General features: G+C 35.4%; 3 protein-coding genes across 9 annotated transcripts in view; 1 reads left to right on the top strand and 2 right to left on the bottom strand.

The window, feature by feature from the left end:
- LOC110466995 overlaps positions 1-2,028 on the bottom strand; it is an 8,952-nt gene extending 6,924 nt beyond the window's left edge. For 2 of the 4 annotated variants that reach the window (XM_021523844.1, XM_021523841.1), the window contains exons 1-2: positions 1,629-2,028; positions 594-686 (exon numbers count right to left, since the gene is read on the bottom strand). In XM_021523844.1, coding sequence (XP_021379519.1) covers positions 594-631 — 38 coding nt within the window. In that variant the 5' untranslated portion in view covers positions 632-686; positions 1,629-2,028. The other 2 variants (XM_021523842.1, XM_021523843.1) reach the window with 2 other exon arrangements.
- On the top strand, positions 1,359-15,603 carry LOC110466997 (evolutionarily conserved signaling intermediate in Toll pathway, mitochondrial-like). 4 transcript variants are annotated; one of them, XM_021523846.1, is made up of 6 exons: positions 4,612-4,692; positions 4,777-4,904; positions 7,097-7,806; positions 8,939-9,162; positions 10,500-10,713; positions 12,222-15,603. In XM_021523846.1, exons 3-6 carry the CDS (start codon positions 7,125-7,127, stop codon positions 12,479-12,481), a joined length of 1,380 nt encoding a protein of 459 aa, XP_021379521.1. In that variant the 5' UTR covers positions 4,612-4,692; positions 4,777-4,904; positions 7,097-7,124; the 3' UTR covers positions 12,482-15,603. The 4 variants fall into 4 exon arrangements, with proteins under 4 accessions (XP_021379524.1, XP_021379520.1, XP_021379521.1 ...); XM_021523848.1 differs by having other exon boundaries at positions 4,614-4,692; positions 4,828-4,904; XM_021523849.1 differs by lacking the exons at positions 4,612-4,692; positions 4,777-4,904 and adding an exon at positions 1,359-1,407.
- A 2,155-nt stretch (positions 15,604-17,758) lies between these two features.
- LOC110467032 (temptin-like) overlaps positions 17,759-18,658 on the bottom strand; it is a 4,810-nt gene continuing 3,910 nt past the window's right edge. Inside the window, exon 3 of the mRNA XM_021523899.1 lies at positions 17,759-18,190. Coding sequence (XP_021379574.1) covers positions 18,102-18,190 — 89 coding nt within the window. The 3' untranslated portion in view covers positions 17,759-18,101. The remainder of the gene's footprint in view (positions 18,191-18,658) is intronic.

Raw genomic sequence — 18,658 nt, forward strand, 5'->3', positions numbered from 1 at the left:
CCCCAACCCCTACCCCAACCCAACCCAAACCCAACCCAGGTATGATTTCTCTGTTAGCCTCTAGGGTATGATTTCTATGTGTCCCTCTAGGGTATGATTTCTCCGTCACCCTCTAAGGATATGATTTCTCTGTCATTCTTTAGGGTATGATTTCTCTGTCACTCGCTAGGGAATGATTTCTCTCCCTTTCTCCCTAGGGATTGATTTCTCTCCCTTTCCCCCAGGGAATGATTTCTCTCCCTTTCCCCATAGGGAATGATTTATCTGTCACCCCCTTTGGTACGATTTCTATGTCACATCTAGAGGACTTTTTCTCTGTCTCTCTGTCTCTGGTACGATTTCTATGTCACACACTAGGTTGTCATTCCCTAGGGTATGGTTTCTCTGCAACCACCTTTGAGTAGGTTTTCTCTCTCTTCCCCTAGGGAATAATTTCTCCACCCCATGTGGTACGATTTTTCTGACACCCCTATGTATAGTATTCCTTAAATCGTTGTCAAACCGTTACTGTCATATTCTGACAAAGACCTTTTAAAAATATACATTTCTAACGCGTTAAAACATGTATGTTGAACTTGTATTTAGCCACTCACCTGCCAGTATTGTTGCCATACTCATCGTCAGAATCCATTGTCTATTTGACTGCCATCTATGTAAGTCAACTAGCTCCTTCAGCATCTAAATTCCTGGAAAAATGTAAAACTATAAATTACACTAACACATGAACAGCGTACGTGTATTTGCAATGTATTTTAAGTGATTTATCAAGAAGCACTGCTTAGAAATGGGAGGGAATGTGTGTCATTTTATACATTCAACTGTCTGACTTGTCGCAATGAAAGCTTAAAAGATATAAATCCTGTTCAAGTTGTTGAAGAGCTGGGGTAAAATGTCTCATTGCGTGGACACTTGACTACCTTTGAAACACTGCCCTACATTTTTCCATATATGTGACCACAAGACCCTTTAAAAACATAATAGGCCTACAACATTATCGTAAAAGGCACACTACTCCCAAAGGCCATTCAAAATTTACAATACAGCACTTCCGCATTACGTGGGGTAAAAATGGCCGCGAAACTTAATTGCAGCTAAAGTTGCCTGGTATATTTTTTGGCAATATATGTCCACCTACCCCTCCGATGCATAGATCATTTACTCCACAACCTTACCTTATATGGAACATTATCTTATATGGAACATCATCATATTTCCCCAGGCTTACCCACTTAACTCCTCAAACATTATAATACAACATTTTCGCTTTAATCGTATTTGTATGGTACCCTTCCTAATTTCAACCCCAGCCGCTTCACTCATTCACCCCTGGAATTTAACAATAGACTTTCCCATGTATTGTTTTGGAAGAGTCTGAATGTGACATCCAGTGGATTACGTCAATACACAGTGAGTAGATATATAGTGCAAATTGGCCTAGCGATCTAAAATTATATTACTTCCTTAATTGCTGATCAGGATGAAACGAAGATCCACCGATTTAGCTATTAACTATATATAACTATATAAGATAAGATATTGATTGAGCATTGTATGATATAAATATGCAATATTCAATTCCTTAATGGCTTCAGTCATTTCAATGCAAGGTTATATAATCATTTACCTACCCTACAGTCTGTCTGCGGCTGCACCGGAACACGCACGGATACAATATAGCACCTGATCACACGTCACAAATAATTGACCTGCAGAAAAACCAATTCCTGCAATTCTGTTAAACACACTTCAAAAAGGGTGGTTTCGCTTTCTCTTCAACGTATATATACCTTATTTCTTGAAATCGTGAACTCTGTACGTATAGCTATGTTTTTGAATGCACCGTTTTGATGTACGTATTGTAATGAATACACAAGAGCACACAGCACCTAACCAATCAAGACAATGGAAATATTTCTACATTGTACGACGGGTTCCGCGTGAAACCACAGTGCTGAGCACACAAAATCTATTTTGTTACGTGTAATGAATGCTAATTAAGTTATGCCTATGCATGCGCACCAGTGTTTCCTACGAAAATCCTTACGATAGGAAATAGCTTTGAGTCAGGGAACGTTCCTTATTTCAATTAATTGAAAATTACTGTCAAGTATGGCGTATATTTAAAATTATTGAATACAAATATAAATTATTGCACATATATTTACATTTATTGAATATTAATATAAAATTTCGAACATACATATAAAATTGTTGAATATTGCAACGTTTGACGCGCCATACTCTTGCACATGCATGCCCGTGTTTCTCATTAAATGATATACACAAAAGTATTGAATAATCATTCGAAGTATGCCTTAAGCATTTTTTAAATATGATTGACTGATGCCAGACGAATTTCTGCTAACTCTTGATGTATTAAGTTCATACGTTATTTTGCTACCAATCAGTAGGTGAAATATTCATTAATCCAAAGGGAGTGTGCATTATTTTGCCGTGTGCTGTTATAGTTAGGTTTTGATAATAATGAAACAAACTCTGTCAACTTATATTATGTTAATATTTCTTGTAGCTTCGAATTGAAGAGGGTGTTCTTTATGTGAGAGGAGAACACTCACGTGGTCGGGCAAGTGGTACAAAACCTTTACACTTTGGATCGGGGAATTGAACCTCGCCCGTCTTGGTGAAATTTGGTTTGGTTTGGTTTGTTTGTGTTTTACCTCCTATTAACAGCTATGGTCATTTAAGGACGTGCCAGGTTTTGATGGTGGAGGAAAGCCGGAGTTCCCGGAGAAAAACCACTGACCGACGTACAGCCATTATGCCTGGCAACTGCCCTAGGCAACAGCGGCAACTCTATAGGCCAGAGACTTGGAAGATTGCTACAGCATGAAATAATCTAAAACTACGCGTGCATGCATGTAATTAAATCAGACTTACAGCAAACCAGCACGTCCTTTACGTGGACTAAAAGTAAAGACCGCAATCGGAATCACAGGGACCTGAGAATTTGTTACAGCCTTATTTGGACCTAAAATAAGGTGGTCAGAGTAATTTCACACGTTCAATGGGTTTAGATCATCTTTCGGTAAAAACAAAATGCCACCCCAAATGACCGAAATTTGATATAAACCCATAAAACGCATTTTTTTTTGATGAACACCTTAGTTAAGGTTCAAATATATATATATAGCTGTAACAAATTATCAGGTCCCTGTAATCGGAATTGGGACTAATGCACTCGAATCTGATTAAGAGGATTTTAGGTTTTGTATAAAAAAACACCGATATAGATCTATACACACAGTATGATTGCAGACTACGAATGAAGTTCCCCATTATATTGAAACATGAAATCGGGAAAGGTTTCCACTCACATACGAAATCATTCAATGACATGGTTTCTAGTACAGAATACAAATTATATACACCAGACGCAGCAATTCGGTTACAAAGTAAATACACATGTTAATATACAGTGTTGACCAACAATCAGCTGTTCATATTCGCATTACTGTTACATGTATGCATTGCGTATGCATGTGTCATAATTATGGAACGCAAGAAAATACATAATCTACATATTTGAATCTGTTTGTACAACTGTGCGTGTATTGCCAATGCAGTTGGTTGAGAAAAAGAGTTAGATAATCTATATAAAATTCCTACAATTAAATGAATGTACATGTAACAGGAAAGAGAATAGTGTGCTTTCACCGGGGATCGAACCCGTGATCCCTAGCTTGGTTCCTAGTCGAAGCTAAAAGTATATGGACAATTAAAATCTGCCACACTACTCTCCCCTTTTTAATGTGTTCGCCCTCGAACACCACAACCCAGGTTCTAACTCCCTGTCACCACAGGGTGGGCCACGGACACCATTTGTAACTGGAAAGAGAAGTGTCCTTCCACCGGGGATCGAACCCGCGATCCCTCTGTTCCTAGCTATAGTCGACGCTCTACCACTGAGCTAAAGGGAAATTCCCTCTAGCTCGAAGCTAGGAGGCGAACGTAATCCTATTTACAATTAAAATCTGCCACACATAAAATAATTTAAGTCCCCTATATTCTTCTATCTTCTTCTTCCGTCTGTTAGTGTCCCAAGATTTTTTTTTACATTTAGAACTTGATTTTTATTATTCTCTCAAAAGTATCCGCAACGAACATCTTCCGGCTACTTCCAAAGCCACCACTGTTAGTTAGATCTTACTTTTTAGCTGGGAGCCTAACGTGAGATCATTGCAATTGGCTAATAGAGATTTTGTGTCATTTAGGGTAATTCTTGTGACATTCTGGATGATTCTTGTCATATTTTTGAGGGATTTGGTTAATTGGTCTAGCCAGTCGAGAAGGTTTTACGGAATATTATTAAAATATCCGTTTATAGTAAAAAAAACAACAGCGGCCTTCTATAATATATTTTTTTTTTATCTCAAGCACGTAATATGAATAAATGAATAAATTTGAAATTATTCATTGAGATATTAGATATGTTTTCTTTTTCTGAAATGAGGAAATACAAAAATATTGAAAGCTATACAATAAATATATGGTGTACGGTAATTATATAAGTGTAAGGACAGTGAGTGTGCGACCAACGGGTCTCTATGATGGCGGTTATCTCCCTTGCTATGACGATCTTCAGTGTAAAGGAAGAAAATGGTGTAAGCCGGTTGACCGACGATGTTCCACACATGGTTTCAAGGATACTTTGCGTAATTATTTGTTTCTGAGGTAATTACCAGTTTATACCGGTTGTCACGACAATGAACATACTATTTGTATGCATAAATGTTATTTTCTCGAAATTGATTTCAGCCATACAGTATTTTGTCTCAGCACGTGGGAGATCTCGACTTTCCATTCCAGGTTTGGGATGACATATGAAGATGGACCGACCATCGTTTTAGGGAATGTCCCTGTTTAAAGCGACAAAACTATTCGAGGTAATATCGCTGTTTACAGTGACAAAAATGCCTTGCTTCACATTCTAGAATAAAAATACATATAATATGCTTTGTAGTAATTTTCTTGAAACATACACATATTCAGGTATTACCATTGTAATAGGACGAGGAATAGTGATAAAGATAGTGCCGTCACTGGGGCTCGAACCCGCGACCCTTGGCTCTCCAGTTACTGCTGAGCTAAAGGGAAACTCCCTACAGCTGACACTTGTAAGGCTACCTAAGCAATGCTCATCTTTTACACCAAAAGGTGATAGTAATCCTGCAGTTAGATAACAGTTGCCTGTTCTGACATGAAGAATTATTACTCAGGCATGTGGGAGGTTGTGCCCACCCTCATAATAAGGGTTTCAGACGATTCGTCACCAAATCTGTTCTGTCCCAAGCTTTTTTGCTCCATTTTACTTCATAATGCTCAAAAAAAATCTTCCCAAAAATTCCTAACGCCCTTAAACTGTTTAGACAACCACTTCAAGAATCATCCTGTAGTTTATGACATTGAAACTCAGCTTGTTGAATAATCGCCTGCATTCAGAATAATCATAAGGTAAAAAAAATATGTAACAAACCATCATTATTACCCCAAAAAATTGTTCATTTTTCAGTTTGCATAGATGTATTATTGTTTATTCAGGCAAATGAATCATAATAGTTTTTTTGGGTGATATGGGCATTGGCTAAATTTGGGCAATATAGATGTCAATTTGGATTGAAATAAGAATACATTTTGGGTGTTAGTTAAAAAATCACTTTCTAAGTAAACGAAGTAGATTCTATAGAAAAGATATTGTTAAAAAATGTAGTAGATACAAAAATTGAAATAATTTTGAAAACATCTCATCAAGACACTCTTACATTATTTTGGACATTACAAGTATCACAGTATGTAATACAGCATGTGTCCTAAACTTATTACGACAAATGCAGTACATGTAAGTACTTGGGCTGTCACAATATATTGGAAAACCTGTACATCGCATATCATATCATATCGCAATACACAAATGAAATGTTGTTGTATTGCAATAATTTTCAAAATCTTGTTTTTATGAATTATGCTAGGTGCTTTTAACCTTACAAACTCCATTGTACTACATATTGTACCAGTTATGCCAATAACCATACACAGGCTATATTTGCGGTGGAAATCAGTTTAAATTTCATAATTGATGGTTTGTATAGCGATTTAAATCTTAATTAGCATCTTTTTCCAATGACAATATCGGATACGTATCGCAATATATGTGTATTGCAATATATTGTGATATACTCCAGGTATATTGTGACACCTGGGCCCATATTCATGAAACCGTTCTCATGCTCAAGCATGGATTTTGTGCTCAAACCAACATTCTTGTAACTCACTTAAATCATGTCAAACGATCAAAACGTCAAATGAAAACATTGAAAACAGTATTTGACTTTAAGTCTCTTCAAAGTTTTTCCAAATCATTGAAAAAATAAAATTTTATTATCAAGTTATAACCGGAACAAGAAATTAGACTTGAGCACAAATTCCATATTTGAGCATGAGAACAGTTTCATGAATACGGCTACTGTAGTATGGACATTCTTTAGATAAATTCAACACACCCAAAATTTCATGTGAGCATGATTGGTCCATGTAATACAGTGTTATTTATAATTATTATAATGAAAAGAGCTATCACTAGCTTTGGGAGGGTTTCGGCTATGTTGTGGAATAGCTTACCATCTGCTATTAGAAAGTCAAATCCCCTGGCCAAGTTCAAGAGGGACATCAAAACTCACCTCTTCACGTCTGTATTTTAGAATCTTTGCAAAGACGTCATGTAAATACCACCCTTTTATTTGTTCAATTATGTAATTGCACATTGCTTGCTTAAATGTATGAAAGTGATTGTAAGCCTTTGTTTTTTGCTATTATCCATATGTTTTAAAGCGCTTTAGAGTAATTTTACAAATTATAAAGGGCGCTATATAAATGTTGTATATTATTATTACTAGTTCAATTTATGAAATTTAAAAGAAAATTGATGGAGTAATTTTAATCATATTTCTGAACTAGTACTATTGTGTATGAATTATATCTACTTTCATTTTATAGGGTTTGTCCGGTTATAAGAAGCACAAATATTATTAAGTCATATAAAATTTCACTAATTGGTTTCTCAATTTTCTTCATTTTCCAGGCACGTCCAACTGAAAAACAGTTCCACCATGTTTCCTCGTGGTGTGTGTACAAGGTTTAGCACATCACAACTTCACCTGGTGTTGAAGCAGTGTAAATCACTGACAGGTCAGTTTCACACGGGATCTGCAGAATCATCTGCAGCTGAGAAACAGCATGAGAGGCAGCAAGGAAATCAGCTTGAAAATCAGCAGGATAATCAGCAAGAGACGAAATCTGATTCAGATTTAGCTACCAAGGAGAATTCTGAACAAGTTCAGGTTCTCACCGAGGAACAAATGTCTTCCATACAACCTCAAAATGAAGCAGCCTCAAAACATCCAGATCTTTGGAAAAATCCAATAGATATGAGAATTCTTCCTAAAAAATATAAATTCACAGACGAGGAAAAGAAAATGTTTCAGCTGTCAACCTACATATTTCACGAAATCGGAGAATCGGGCAAAAACAAAAGAAATTTTCTGAAAGCGTTAGCGATATACAAGAAACGGGAGAAGGTGTACAATAGGGGCCTGGTGGAGTTTCTATCGACTGGTTTGGATAACATGAAAGAATGGGGTGTACATAAAGACAAAGAAGTGTACAAGGCTATGATAGGCACTATGCCCCAAGAGAAGTTTCTTCCAAAGTCAAAATGGATGGCCGAGCTGGGACACTATCCCAAGCAACAACAGTGTGCTATAGACATTCTGGAAAAAATGCAAAATAATGGTAAGACTGATGGAAAGAAGTTCAGCAACCGTTTTCAGGGATCAATCTAGACTTGATTCACTATACCGTTTATGGGTAGTTCCCCTACAGAAGAAAATTCCCCTGTTCTTTGAAATTCCCCCTATGTGCTACAAAACTCCCTTATTTCAACAAGAAAATAGCTGTTTTTTCTTCACAATATTTCCCCTATATATGTTTTCTTTAAAGTTCAACAGTTAAAATGCATAATACTGCATATATACATTTTCTCCACATAATTTTAACAAAAATTCTACGATTTTAAGCTTAAAATTGTTTAAAAATTGAAATATACTGCACACATGTATATCGGACAAAACATTTATCTTTTACCTTCGTGACGCTATATAGCCTTGTATCAAATTTTAATTCCCCCCAAATCTTAAAAAGGGTAGTTTCCCCTAAAACCTAGATTGATCCCTGGTTTTAATTATTTTTCTGATACTTAAAGTGAAGTACGTATACTGTGAAAGCAGATATTTTCGTGGGGCCCATATTTTGTGGTTTTCCAACAAAACACCATTTCATGGGTACATGATTACGAGTATCCACTCGAACGGAGAATTGTTTTATATATCAAACTTTTATTTTATTCATTGACATATGGATTTGTGAATGAAGATTACCCATGAAATCAGTGAAATTAAAAAACCCATGACAAATAGTGATTTCACAGTATACAGTCAAACCTCGTTATCTCGAAGTCGGCGGGATCGTTGGGAAACTTCGAGCTATCCGAGTATTCGAGTTAAGATTGTGAATCTTAAGAAACTTCGAGGTAAGCAATATTTTTATGTAGGATTTACGTTGTTGGGACCGATATTTCACTTCAGGATATCTGAGTTTTTCGAGTTTTCAGAGTTCGAATTATCAGAGTTTTTATTACTAAGATTAAGAAGAGTTTTGGCCGGGACCGATGAATTACTTCGAGTTAAACGGGGTCTTTGAGTTATACGAGTTCGAGATAACGAGGTTCGACTGTATATGTATTGTACCTTATAAATTATGTTTGTTAAATGTTTCAGTGTAATAGGTACTCCCGACGCCCCTGTATTAATTTCTTTGGAAGCATTTCAGATATCATTGTACAAGAATGAGTTTTCCGTGGTTGCAGGTGTAATACCTGACGAGAAGATGGAGGAAATGATCGAAGAAAGGTTCGGCATCAGCAGCTACGTGATGAGGAAGTACACGCGAATGTTGTACTGGATGCCAAAGTTCCGCCACGCTAATCCTTATCCTGTGCCCTGGCAACTAACTGATGACCCCATACAGCTGGCCATTATAGCACTGAAGCGTATGGCCATCGACCTTAACAACAAAATCACAGTCTGGAAGGTAAAAGTAATCATGTAGTACAGGATCGATCCCAAGTCGGATGGCAGGTTGGGTCAGCGGGCATGTGAATCTTTTTGTCTTTTGCAAAATTTTCCAACATTTGTCAAAATTAAAAAAATGGACAAACGTTATTGGAATTCGATACTAGTGTATAAAAAACATTCATATTTAAGTAAAAAACGGTCCTGTTTTGGGTACCATACACTGACATATACATAGTTTAGTGAAGGACATGATAACAAGGTTTAATTCCATTATGCTTATCATTATAATCTGTGTGAAATTGACTGCAGTATTTGTTTTATATGCTAAGGTGCTCTTTTAATCAATAAACAATTTACATGTGATATGATCCAGCTGGGGAAATCCTGGATATTGAGAGTAGTGGGCCATTTTCAGCAAGTTTTCGTCAATTTCAAAATTAAGAGAAGCCATTCTGTGTAAAATTTAAAAAAAAAATGGAACATGGACGGGTCAATTTCAGTTTTGAGGGGTCATGATCAATGGCCCCATGACCCCCTCAAAGATTATCACAAAATGCCTGGAATGTATCACAATGTATGTATTGATATACAGAAGGAATGTGTTGTGGTGTTATCATAGGGAAAAGGTGCTAACTTCGAAAGAAAGATGTCAGAATGTTTTCAACTTTAATCGTATACAGTCAAACTTTAATGTTTCGAACTTTGCGGGAACATTGGGGGAAAATTTGAATCATCAGGACATTGATTCAGGACTGCTGAACATCAAACGTCTTTATATCCTCTACCTAAACATGGAATGTGATTCTTAACCCTTTCACCCCTATGTAACTTTAGTAGACTCTACCATGCATTGATCTGGACGAGTCCATTATGGTCTACAGTGTTGAAAGGGTTAAGTGACGAAACTTAGTCCATGAATATTAAAGTGACAACAAGAGTTCACATTTAATTAGACATTATAGTTCAATGGTGATCTTATCCAAGTCGCCATTTCTTTGTCCATTATTTAAATTGTTAAAATGAACACACAGTTTGTTTGTGGTACAATGAATAGTATCGGCCTGTCGGTTAGAATGTGCAGTATCTTCCTATATATTAAAGTACCTAGCAGATCCATAAAAAAATAAGGTTCTTGAAAAAATTGTGATACAGCAATATTTCAGTTGTTTTACAATGTGATATGCCTGTGTATTGCAATATACTGATTTTCCAATTAATTGTGCACCAGCCCTTAATATCACAGAGCATTATTTTTCTGTGGAAAGTGACAGTGGTGTAGTAATACATTACACCTTCGTAATTTGTTTTTCGATAAAAACTAATATATATTTTCTATTAACCTTTACTACATAGACTGCGGAAGTTGAGGAAATTCCTCTGGAGGACACATTCATAGTTAGTGCCCAGAGTCCTGATCAGGCAGAGCTGATCAGCGCCCATTCCGTGGATGTCCCCCTGGTGGTGGAAGGTAGTTACAGTGTCTGGCTTCGTCACAAACAGCAACACTACTTTGTGCTAAAGTCCGACCAGGGTAGACCTCATGCCCCTGCGGGAGATGTGGAAGACGGTGAGTAAGATCTGATGGATGTAAATTTGAAAAATTCCCCCAAAAATGACCGGTCAAGTATAAACGATTTCCTTATAAATAGAGTTTCTTTAACTATTAACCTATTGCAGGTATTGATTTTTATCAAACAAGCTACAAATCCGATTGAAACCAAACTAAAAATAAATAAATAAAGAAGCAACTGAACTTGAAAGATGTCAATATGTATTTTAATGGGTTCCCTTATCAGAAGTCTATCGGAATACAGTGTTATGCAGGTTTCCAGAGCATGTCTCTGCCACTGTTTCATGAGTGTGCATAAAGATTTTTTGCAGATACATGTAGGTATATCATAAAATGGGTCATTGTGACTTCTTTTTGACCTTTGACCTTGACCTGAAGTGCTAAAATACAGTTTAATATAGTTTCCTGGATCACTTATCATCTCAGCCACTGTTTCATGAAACTAAGGAAGGTGGTGTGACACATCTTAAAATGGGTCACTGTGACTTCTATTTGATCTTTGACCTGGACTTCATGTGGTAACATACTATGTCATACAGTTTTCTTGAACAAATCTTAGCCACTGTTTCATGAAACTTAGGAAGGTGGTGTGACACATCTTAAAATGGGTCACTGTGACTTCTATTTGATCTTTGACCTGGACCGCATGTGGTAACATACTATGTCATACAGTTTTCTGACACAAATCTCAGCCACTTTTAAGATGGTTTGTCAGATCCTAAAATGAGGTCACCATGACCTGAAAAAGGTTAAACAGGTTTCTGGAGCATATCTTGGATACCGTTTCATGTATTGATATGAGGGTTCTTCATGGTCAAGCAGTATGTTGTGTAATATAATTATATAATTTGTTCAACTTCAATATGACTCAAGTTTACCATACAGAGTGAGCTTAAGGTTTTCAGAGGATATCTTGGCTACAGTTTTTAAGGTATGCACATCAGACTAGATGTGAAGGTAAGTTATTCTGGGGCAATGTGTAATGTAATTAAATTAACTTTATTTACTTTACAACAGTTATGAAAGAAATTATTTCAACTTAAATAAATCACTCTGTTTGGCCCGGGTGTTAGCGTGCAGGGCTTCTTAATGTGGGAGGAAACTAGAGTATGGGAAGAAAACCCACATGGTCGGGCCGGTGACCCCATACCTTTTCACGTCCGATCGGGGAATCAAACCCAGGGTGCCTTGGTTAAAGGCAATTGCACTATCCACTGTGCCAAACCAACCACCCATGTAATTAAATGAGGCTCATGAGTTCATCGTTCGAATGTTTGACCTTGACCTCAAGTACCAAGCATATATATAGGAACAGATATGCAGGGAGCTATCCACTATGCCCACGCTTCAAGTAAAACCTAATTTAAATATTAATTCAAAAGCACAATTTCGCAGAATTTCCATGAAACATGTTAAAAGTTATTAGTACTGTAAAATAATTGCTCCCAACAACTATAGTGACATACAGTTCTAAAATGTAAGTTCTTTTTCTTTTCTATGGTCAGATTCTGAGGTGGACTGGACAGGACTGAACCCTTACTTAACGGAGAACGAGGACGACCAGGCCGTACTGGTCCCTCCGAGTATCCACTGTCAGGACGATGGCACCGTGATGGCCACTTGCATCACAGGGACCTCTTCTCGCGATTCTGTGGTCACCTGGATACGCTACCTCCAACAGAGCAATCCCAAACTAGAACACATCCCTATTCTGTTCTCTATCAAAACACACACCGGGCAGCTAGATGTTCGACCACCAACCTAGTGTTAATGTGTCAAATGTCAACTGGACAACTTCGAGGTGGTGAAAAGCTTTGACAGGAAGTTCGCCAATGTTGTTGTCCAACAAAACCTGTGTAATCCGGTTCTCCGTCTGCTCGGAAATATTCCAAGGTCAGCTCGGGATCACAGAGTAGAAAAAGCGGGGTAGACTGCGACAGGAAGTTTGTAAATGTTATTGTCAAACAAAAACCAGCCATTCTAGTCTCTCCCAGGATTTTTATGCAAAAGGTCAACTGGAGGTCACAGAAAATGAGAGATAACCAATTGCAAGGGCAAGGATTCAGATAGTGTTGATGTCAACATTAATACATTTTGTATGTGTCATTTTGATCATCATCTACATGAAATGGTCAGTTGGAGATCACTCTTTAGGAAGACTAGTCTGTTATTGAGAATGTGTTACAAATCTTTTCTATCCTAGGCCTCTTGCATTTATCGTGTTCCGAACCGTTGGACCAGAGTTGTTCGTTTATGTAATAGAGATGGGCCTGGTTATTTGATGTTGCTTTCTGTTGAGCCTTGGTCAAGACTGTCGATCGAGGCCTGCATTATTAACAATTGCAGAACCACCCAGATTTATCACTGAAATATCACATTTAAAAAAAGTTGAACCGATTCCTCCACATAAAAGAACATGCCCCTATTTGCCATCCATTGAATGTTAATTGGCTGCAGGTCTTGGAGGAGATATAGGGTCATAACCATAACAAGACATTGCTGTGTTTTTTAACACAAAGTTAATATTTGTCGTTAATTTAAGGAAGAAGGCAAAGTTTAGTATTGATCTGATGAAAATAACCAGTGTTTTGGAAATGAATATTTGTAGGTCATTTAGGAAGGAAGTTTGTATAAATTTGCTAAACATCTCCGATATTTTGCGATCAAAAGGATTGCATAAACTGTAAACATAAGTATTTAAGCAGCATTTATTTTTTGGGTATAATACATGATGCAGTAATATCAGCTTTAATGTACACCTGGATCCTAAAAGTGTACACTTTTGTTTACTTATAATAAACATTTTGATAAAGAAGCAATTGATTTCAAAAGGTGAGTCCTGTGAATGATTTCTGCCAGATACTGTGTTTATTCGGCAATATCTCGTTTCTGATACGCATGACATAGGGGAGAAGGCGTTTGTACTTCCGGTATACACTGACAATCTGAAAGTTGCACAAAACAGTATGGAATAAAACTGGTATGTGGTTCCAAACTGCATGTCTAACAACGGGGTACTAGTTGGAAGATATTCCTTTCTTGAAGAATATGAAACTTTTGTTCAAATTTAATTCAGATTCAATTCAGATTTTACTTCATCGAATTTGGTTTTTTGCTTATTTACTTTTACAACGTATACCAGTATACCTGCCCCCTATTAATCTACCATGTGTCCGCCAAATCATTTGACTATTCTTGAGGAAACTTGAGTCTTGGAAACCTTGCCTGTTACTGGTAATAAGAAATGGCTTTAATGAAAAAAAAGGATTTTTAAAGTTTAAACCCCATAATAATTTAAGAGAACAAGGAATTGTAATTTTTTGGGAATTTTACAGACATACGCGTAGTTTTCAAAATCCATTCTTAATAATATACTTAACTGATTATTTCTCGAGTGTGAAATAAGAGCTGAAAGAGGTGACCCTCAAAATACTACTGCCTTCAGAATTGTGATAGATTCTGAGTAAATGTTTTGGTATGTGTTTGGTTTAATGATATTAAATGTTTTTGAAAGAGCAATGCTTTTGTCTTCCGTATATTTCAGAATACCTGAATTGTAGTGATGGGCTGCTGATCAGTAATAATCGAAAACTGATTGATTTGCCATTTCTTCTCTTCCGATTATTGATAACAAATTCCAAAATCAATATAAACGGTTCATTACTTAACTTAAGTGTCAAATGATTGCAATATACAGTATGCATTGAATTTTCTTTAACAGCACACCAGAAATTTTTCGCCTTTTTGCCCGCCATAATGAGGGGAATTTTTCATTACAGCGAACCTTAGGGAACACATACCTGGATAATGTACATAATTATTTGTGAATGGCCAAATTGACAATGGGCGAATATGGATTTTTCCGGTGTAGGGCAATATAGATGAATAACTAAAAGCTGCTTGTAATCAGATCATTATAAAAAATATGAAACCTAATGTATAGTTAAAAACTATGTATATGGATGTTAAAATAGTAGTCTCGCTTTATTTGGGTAATAAGTTCCTGAAAATTATAAACGGAATATGCAATGATTATCAATCAATTCACTACTTCCAATAACAAAACGATTATCGATCATGATTTTTGATCAATTGCCCATCACTACAGTGCATTGGTGAAATCTTGAAAGGGATCATCTTTTAAAATGTTATTTGTGTTAACTTAATTATGATTGAGAAATATATTCAAATGATGTTAAAAGAATCTGGAGCTTTATATATAACATTCTCATGAAAAAGTGAATTTACTACAAAAAATGAAAAAAAATGAATGTGTACTTTTGCTTTGTCACAAAACTGAATAAATTCTTGGATTTCTTATTTTAAGATATACCACCTGCAATGAAGCGCATATATATAGAATCCGGTTGTCTGTTTTTCTGTAGACACAAGATTGGTGGCACTTCTCCTAAAGTAAATAAATGAGTATTTCATATGAAACTTTATATTCTGCAAGGCAGTATGTGTTTCTATATCAAATTAATGAATTTGCAAAAATTTGATGGAGTCAAAATGAAACAAAGTACAGGACATTTAAGCATTATCTCCGAAAGCTATATTTTCATTGTGAAAGGCACAGTTTGTTACAGCTATATTTGGACCTAAACTAAGGTGTTCAGAGTAATTTTACATGTTTTAGGGGTTCAGATCGACTTTCGGTGAAAATGATTGGGTGTCATTTTTACCGAAAGTCGGTACGTGATAATGAACAGCTGTATTTATTCAGATTGTCTTGTTTTACAACCCAATTTCGGCAATTTTTTTTATTGTACTCATTTTGTTGTCCTCATATCTACATACTGACAAGTAATGATAATATTTTTTTTACATTTATCTCCCTTTGCATTGTCGCTTTACAAAAAAGTACAGAATCAAAAAACAAAAAATATTGAGATGAAATGCCAGTTTCAAGTTATTGATATAATATATCAGTAACTTGAAACTGGCATTTCATCTCAATATAATATGAGCCATTTCACAAAAAGAAAAACATCAAAACCAACAAAATTTTGCAGACAAATAAACATTGTTTTATTTACAGATATATTTTTTACATATTGAACAAGATTAAAATAAATTAGCAAGTGTTATAAGCAATGAAGATGGTTGTAATGTTTTTTTCTTTCTTCAAAATAGTCGGCCTGTGTTGTGTGACACACATGTATGAAATAAAATACAATTTTGTCACGTCAGGTAAACAATACAAATCGCTCACTCAGTCATATCTTGACAAATAAAGGGACCAGTCGGTTTTGAATCCTTGTGACAGGTTTGATATGCACATTGTTTTGAGTATAAAGTAAAACTTTGATATTATTGAAAATAGAAAATTAAGCCTTTTAAGTTTCAATAGATATGAACAACATGATTGATCATACCAATGGCGATTTCTTCTGGGTTATTGCAAATAAAGTTGTACAATTATAGCGTTGTGTTTACAAAAGGGACCTATGCATTATACATAATTGTGAACAATAAGTAAATATTTTAAGGTACATGCCATTTCAAAAAGACAAGAACAAAGTAAAAAAAAAATCAAATAAAGACTTAAAAGGAGAAATAACAACAAAAAACAAAACTCACAAATTGACATGTTCAAAATGAAGAAATACCGGCTTTCCATTTCATGAATCAGACGAATATATATATGGGGTTCATTTGATGACTGCTTTGCAAAGACTTATATATATATAAGAACCTATTTCGGGAATCAAAATTGTGGATTAGCTTACAAAATGAATGTTTTATGAGAAACAAGCTTTGGAAAAACGTAATACTTTAATCATCTTCATCTCAGATTAAGTTGCATTACAGCAATACCATTCCAACACAACATATTGAGCAAATGCATACTAGATTTTTTTGATTTTTTTTTAAAGTTGTTCTTTAGTAAAAGGCTTAACTTATTTCGGGGGCATGCTAACATTCATGTCCAACTTAATGTGTATGATTTTAGTATACGAAGGATGAGTGTCTATAAGGCCCTTTTTTGGGCCCCGGTATGTTCAACGATGTCCTATTGTATTACATTCAGAGTAACTAAGGTAAAAGTTTGACCGAAAGTGGGTTTTTAGGGTACCAAAAAGGGTTAATTACAAAAACAGTTTGCTGTTTTCAAAATGAGCTTAAAAACCAAAATTATACGATTTCGATTTCTGTTTTTGAAAACATGTGTGAACTAAACAGGCATATATAAAAGAATGTAAAATGGCAGAAATTCAATCGTCACTTAAAGATCGTTTATATAAAACGGAGGATTAAGTCAGGGGGTTGTTTTAGGTAACTTTCACCTGAAAAGTTTTTGGTTTTCTCAATAATTTCCTTTCAAATTTATATTTTGAGTTGAAATTTACAACTTTACTCATTTGAGTACATTTACATAAAATGCGTATTCACTTCACACTTTCCTTTTGTTTTATACTGAGTTATGACTTCTGGACAATTCTCACACTTGGCAATTTCAAATAGGTTTCAATCTGAAGTGAATTACAAGGTACAGGACACCCTTTATATGCTATAAGTATAAGAGTTCCAGGTCATTATTTGTTTTTTTCACTTATCAAAGTTAACTTACAAATAAAAAATAGCATTTGCCACCACAACTACTGTCAAACGATTAATTTATTATATGAAGTTTGATTTGCTGGTAATTTTAAGTCTCCTAACCTCGAAGAAAGTGTCTGTTTCAATCGTCCCAGTTACGTTGTAACCCATTTTGTTATTTTACCAATTGTTCTGTCTATTTCCAATAATAAGGGCTGATTGTACATAAAAGGCATTTCGGGATAAGCATACAACTTGTCATAGATATTAGTTATATGATTATATTCAATTTGTGAAAGTTTCATACTTATCCCACAATGCCTTTTTACTTCAAAAACACCCTTTCTTGTGTTTTGGAATACAAAGACTAAAGTGCATATCCTTGCCTAACACCAAATATTTCCTTACAATACCAGTCTATATATATAATAATTTGTGAATTGCTTTGAGACAACCTACGAACTAGATTGTGATAAAGCGGTACAAAAGAGCGCAAATTATTATTATTATTCAAATGAATGACCTCGTTCAAATGTAAAGGTCACATGTGTCAAATGTGTTAAAAAGTCTTTTTAACGGGCTCTTATGAAAAACTAAGAGTGTTAGATTTTGATATTTGACGTGTAGCTTAATTAAGACTATTTTAACAGATTTGACCATGGTTCACTTTTAAGGACACACTGAAATTGGAGACAAATATCCAGTGATGAGTACAGACCTATTGAGCCTCTTGTTCAAAAGATTTCCACAAATATTGGAAAATTTCAGGATAAGATGAATTGCCAAATCTTTAACTAGCTATTCTTTTATATGACAAACATGTAATTTTTCTTAATGAATGATTAGAAGAGAATGAAAGCCTCGGGACAGGCGATTCCCCTCAAATGTTCAAGTACGACGTATTTCCCATTTACAAACTCCTCTGCAATACCTACAACATAAAATCAAGTCATCAACTAAAAATAAATGAATTAAAGAAGAAACAAAAAGAATTAGCAAAGGCCTACTTTGAAAAAGGGACTTTAAAAAACAGACAACGAAATAAGTTCGAAAAAAAAGTTGACAAAGGCCAACTTTGAAATTGGCTAACAACGTATTTTTTTCCTTATAGGTATATTTTTTCTTTTGCTTAACTTGAGATCGTCTATGAATTCAGAAAATATATACAAAACAAGAGGCCCAATGGGCCTGCATCGCTCACCTGTTATTAATCTAACACTTGTAATCTTAAGATTTCATAAGAACCTATTAAAAGATTTAAACATATGACGCCTCTGACCTTGATTGTTGAACAAGGACATTAGGTTGAAAGTTGATCAAGGTCAATCATTTGAACTAACATGGTAGTCCTTCATCCCAGCATGCTACAGGCCCAATTTCAGTACCCTGGCCCTTTTGC

Source organism: Mizuhopecten yessoensis, unplaced genomic scaffold (genome assembly GCF_002113885.1).
Source record: "Mizuhopecten yessoensis strain PY_sf001 unplaced genomic scaffold, ASM211388v2 scaffold11153, whole genome shotgun sequence".
Taxonomy (NCBI): Eukaryota; Metazoa; Mollusca; class Bivalvia; order Pectinida; family Pectinidae; genus Mizuhopecten; species Mizuhopecten yessoensis.

Coding starts and splice junctions, on each gene's coding strand:
- LOC110466997 (XM_021523845.1), top strand. CDS start 4,508: ATGGTGTACGGTAATTATATAAGTGTAAGGACAGTGAGTGTGCGACCA. Junction 4,693..7,096: donor CGTAATTATTTGTTTCTGAG/GTAATTACCAGT, acceptor TTCATTTTCCAG/GCACGTCCAACTGAAAAACA. Junction 9,163..10,499: donor ACAAAATCACAGTCTGGAAG/GTAAAAGTAATC, acceptor TTTACTACATAG/ACTGCGGAAGTTGAGGAAAT.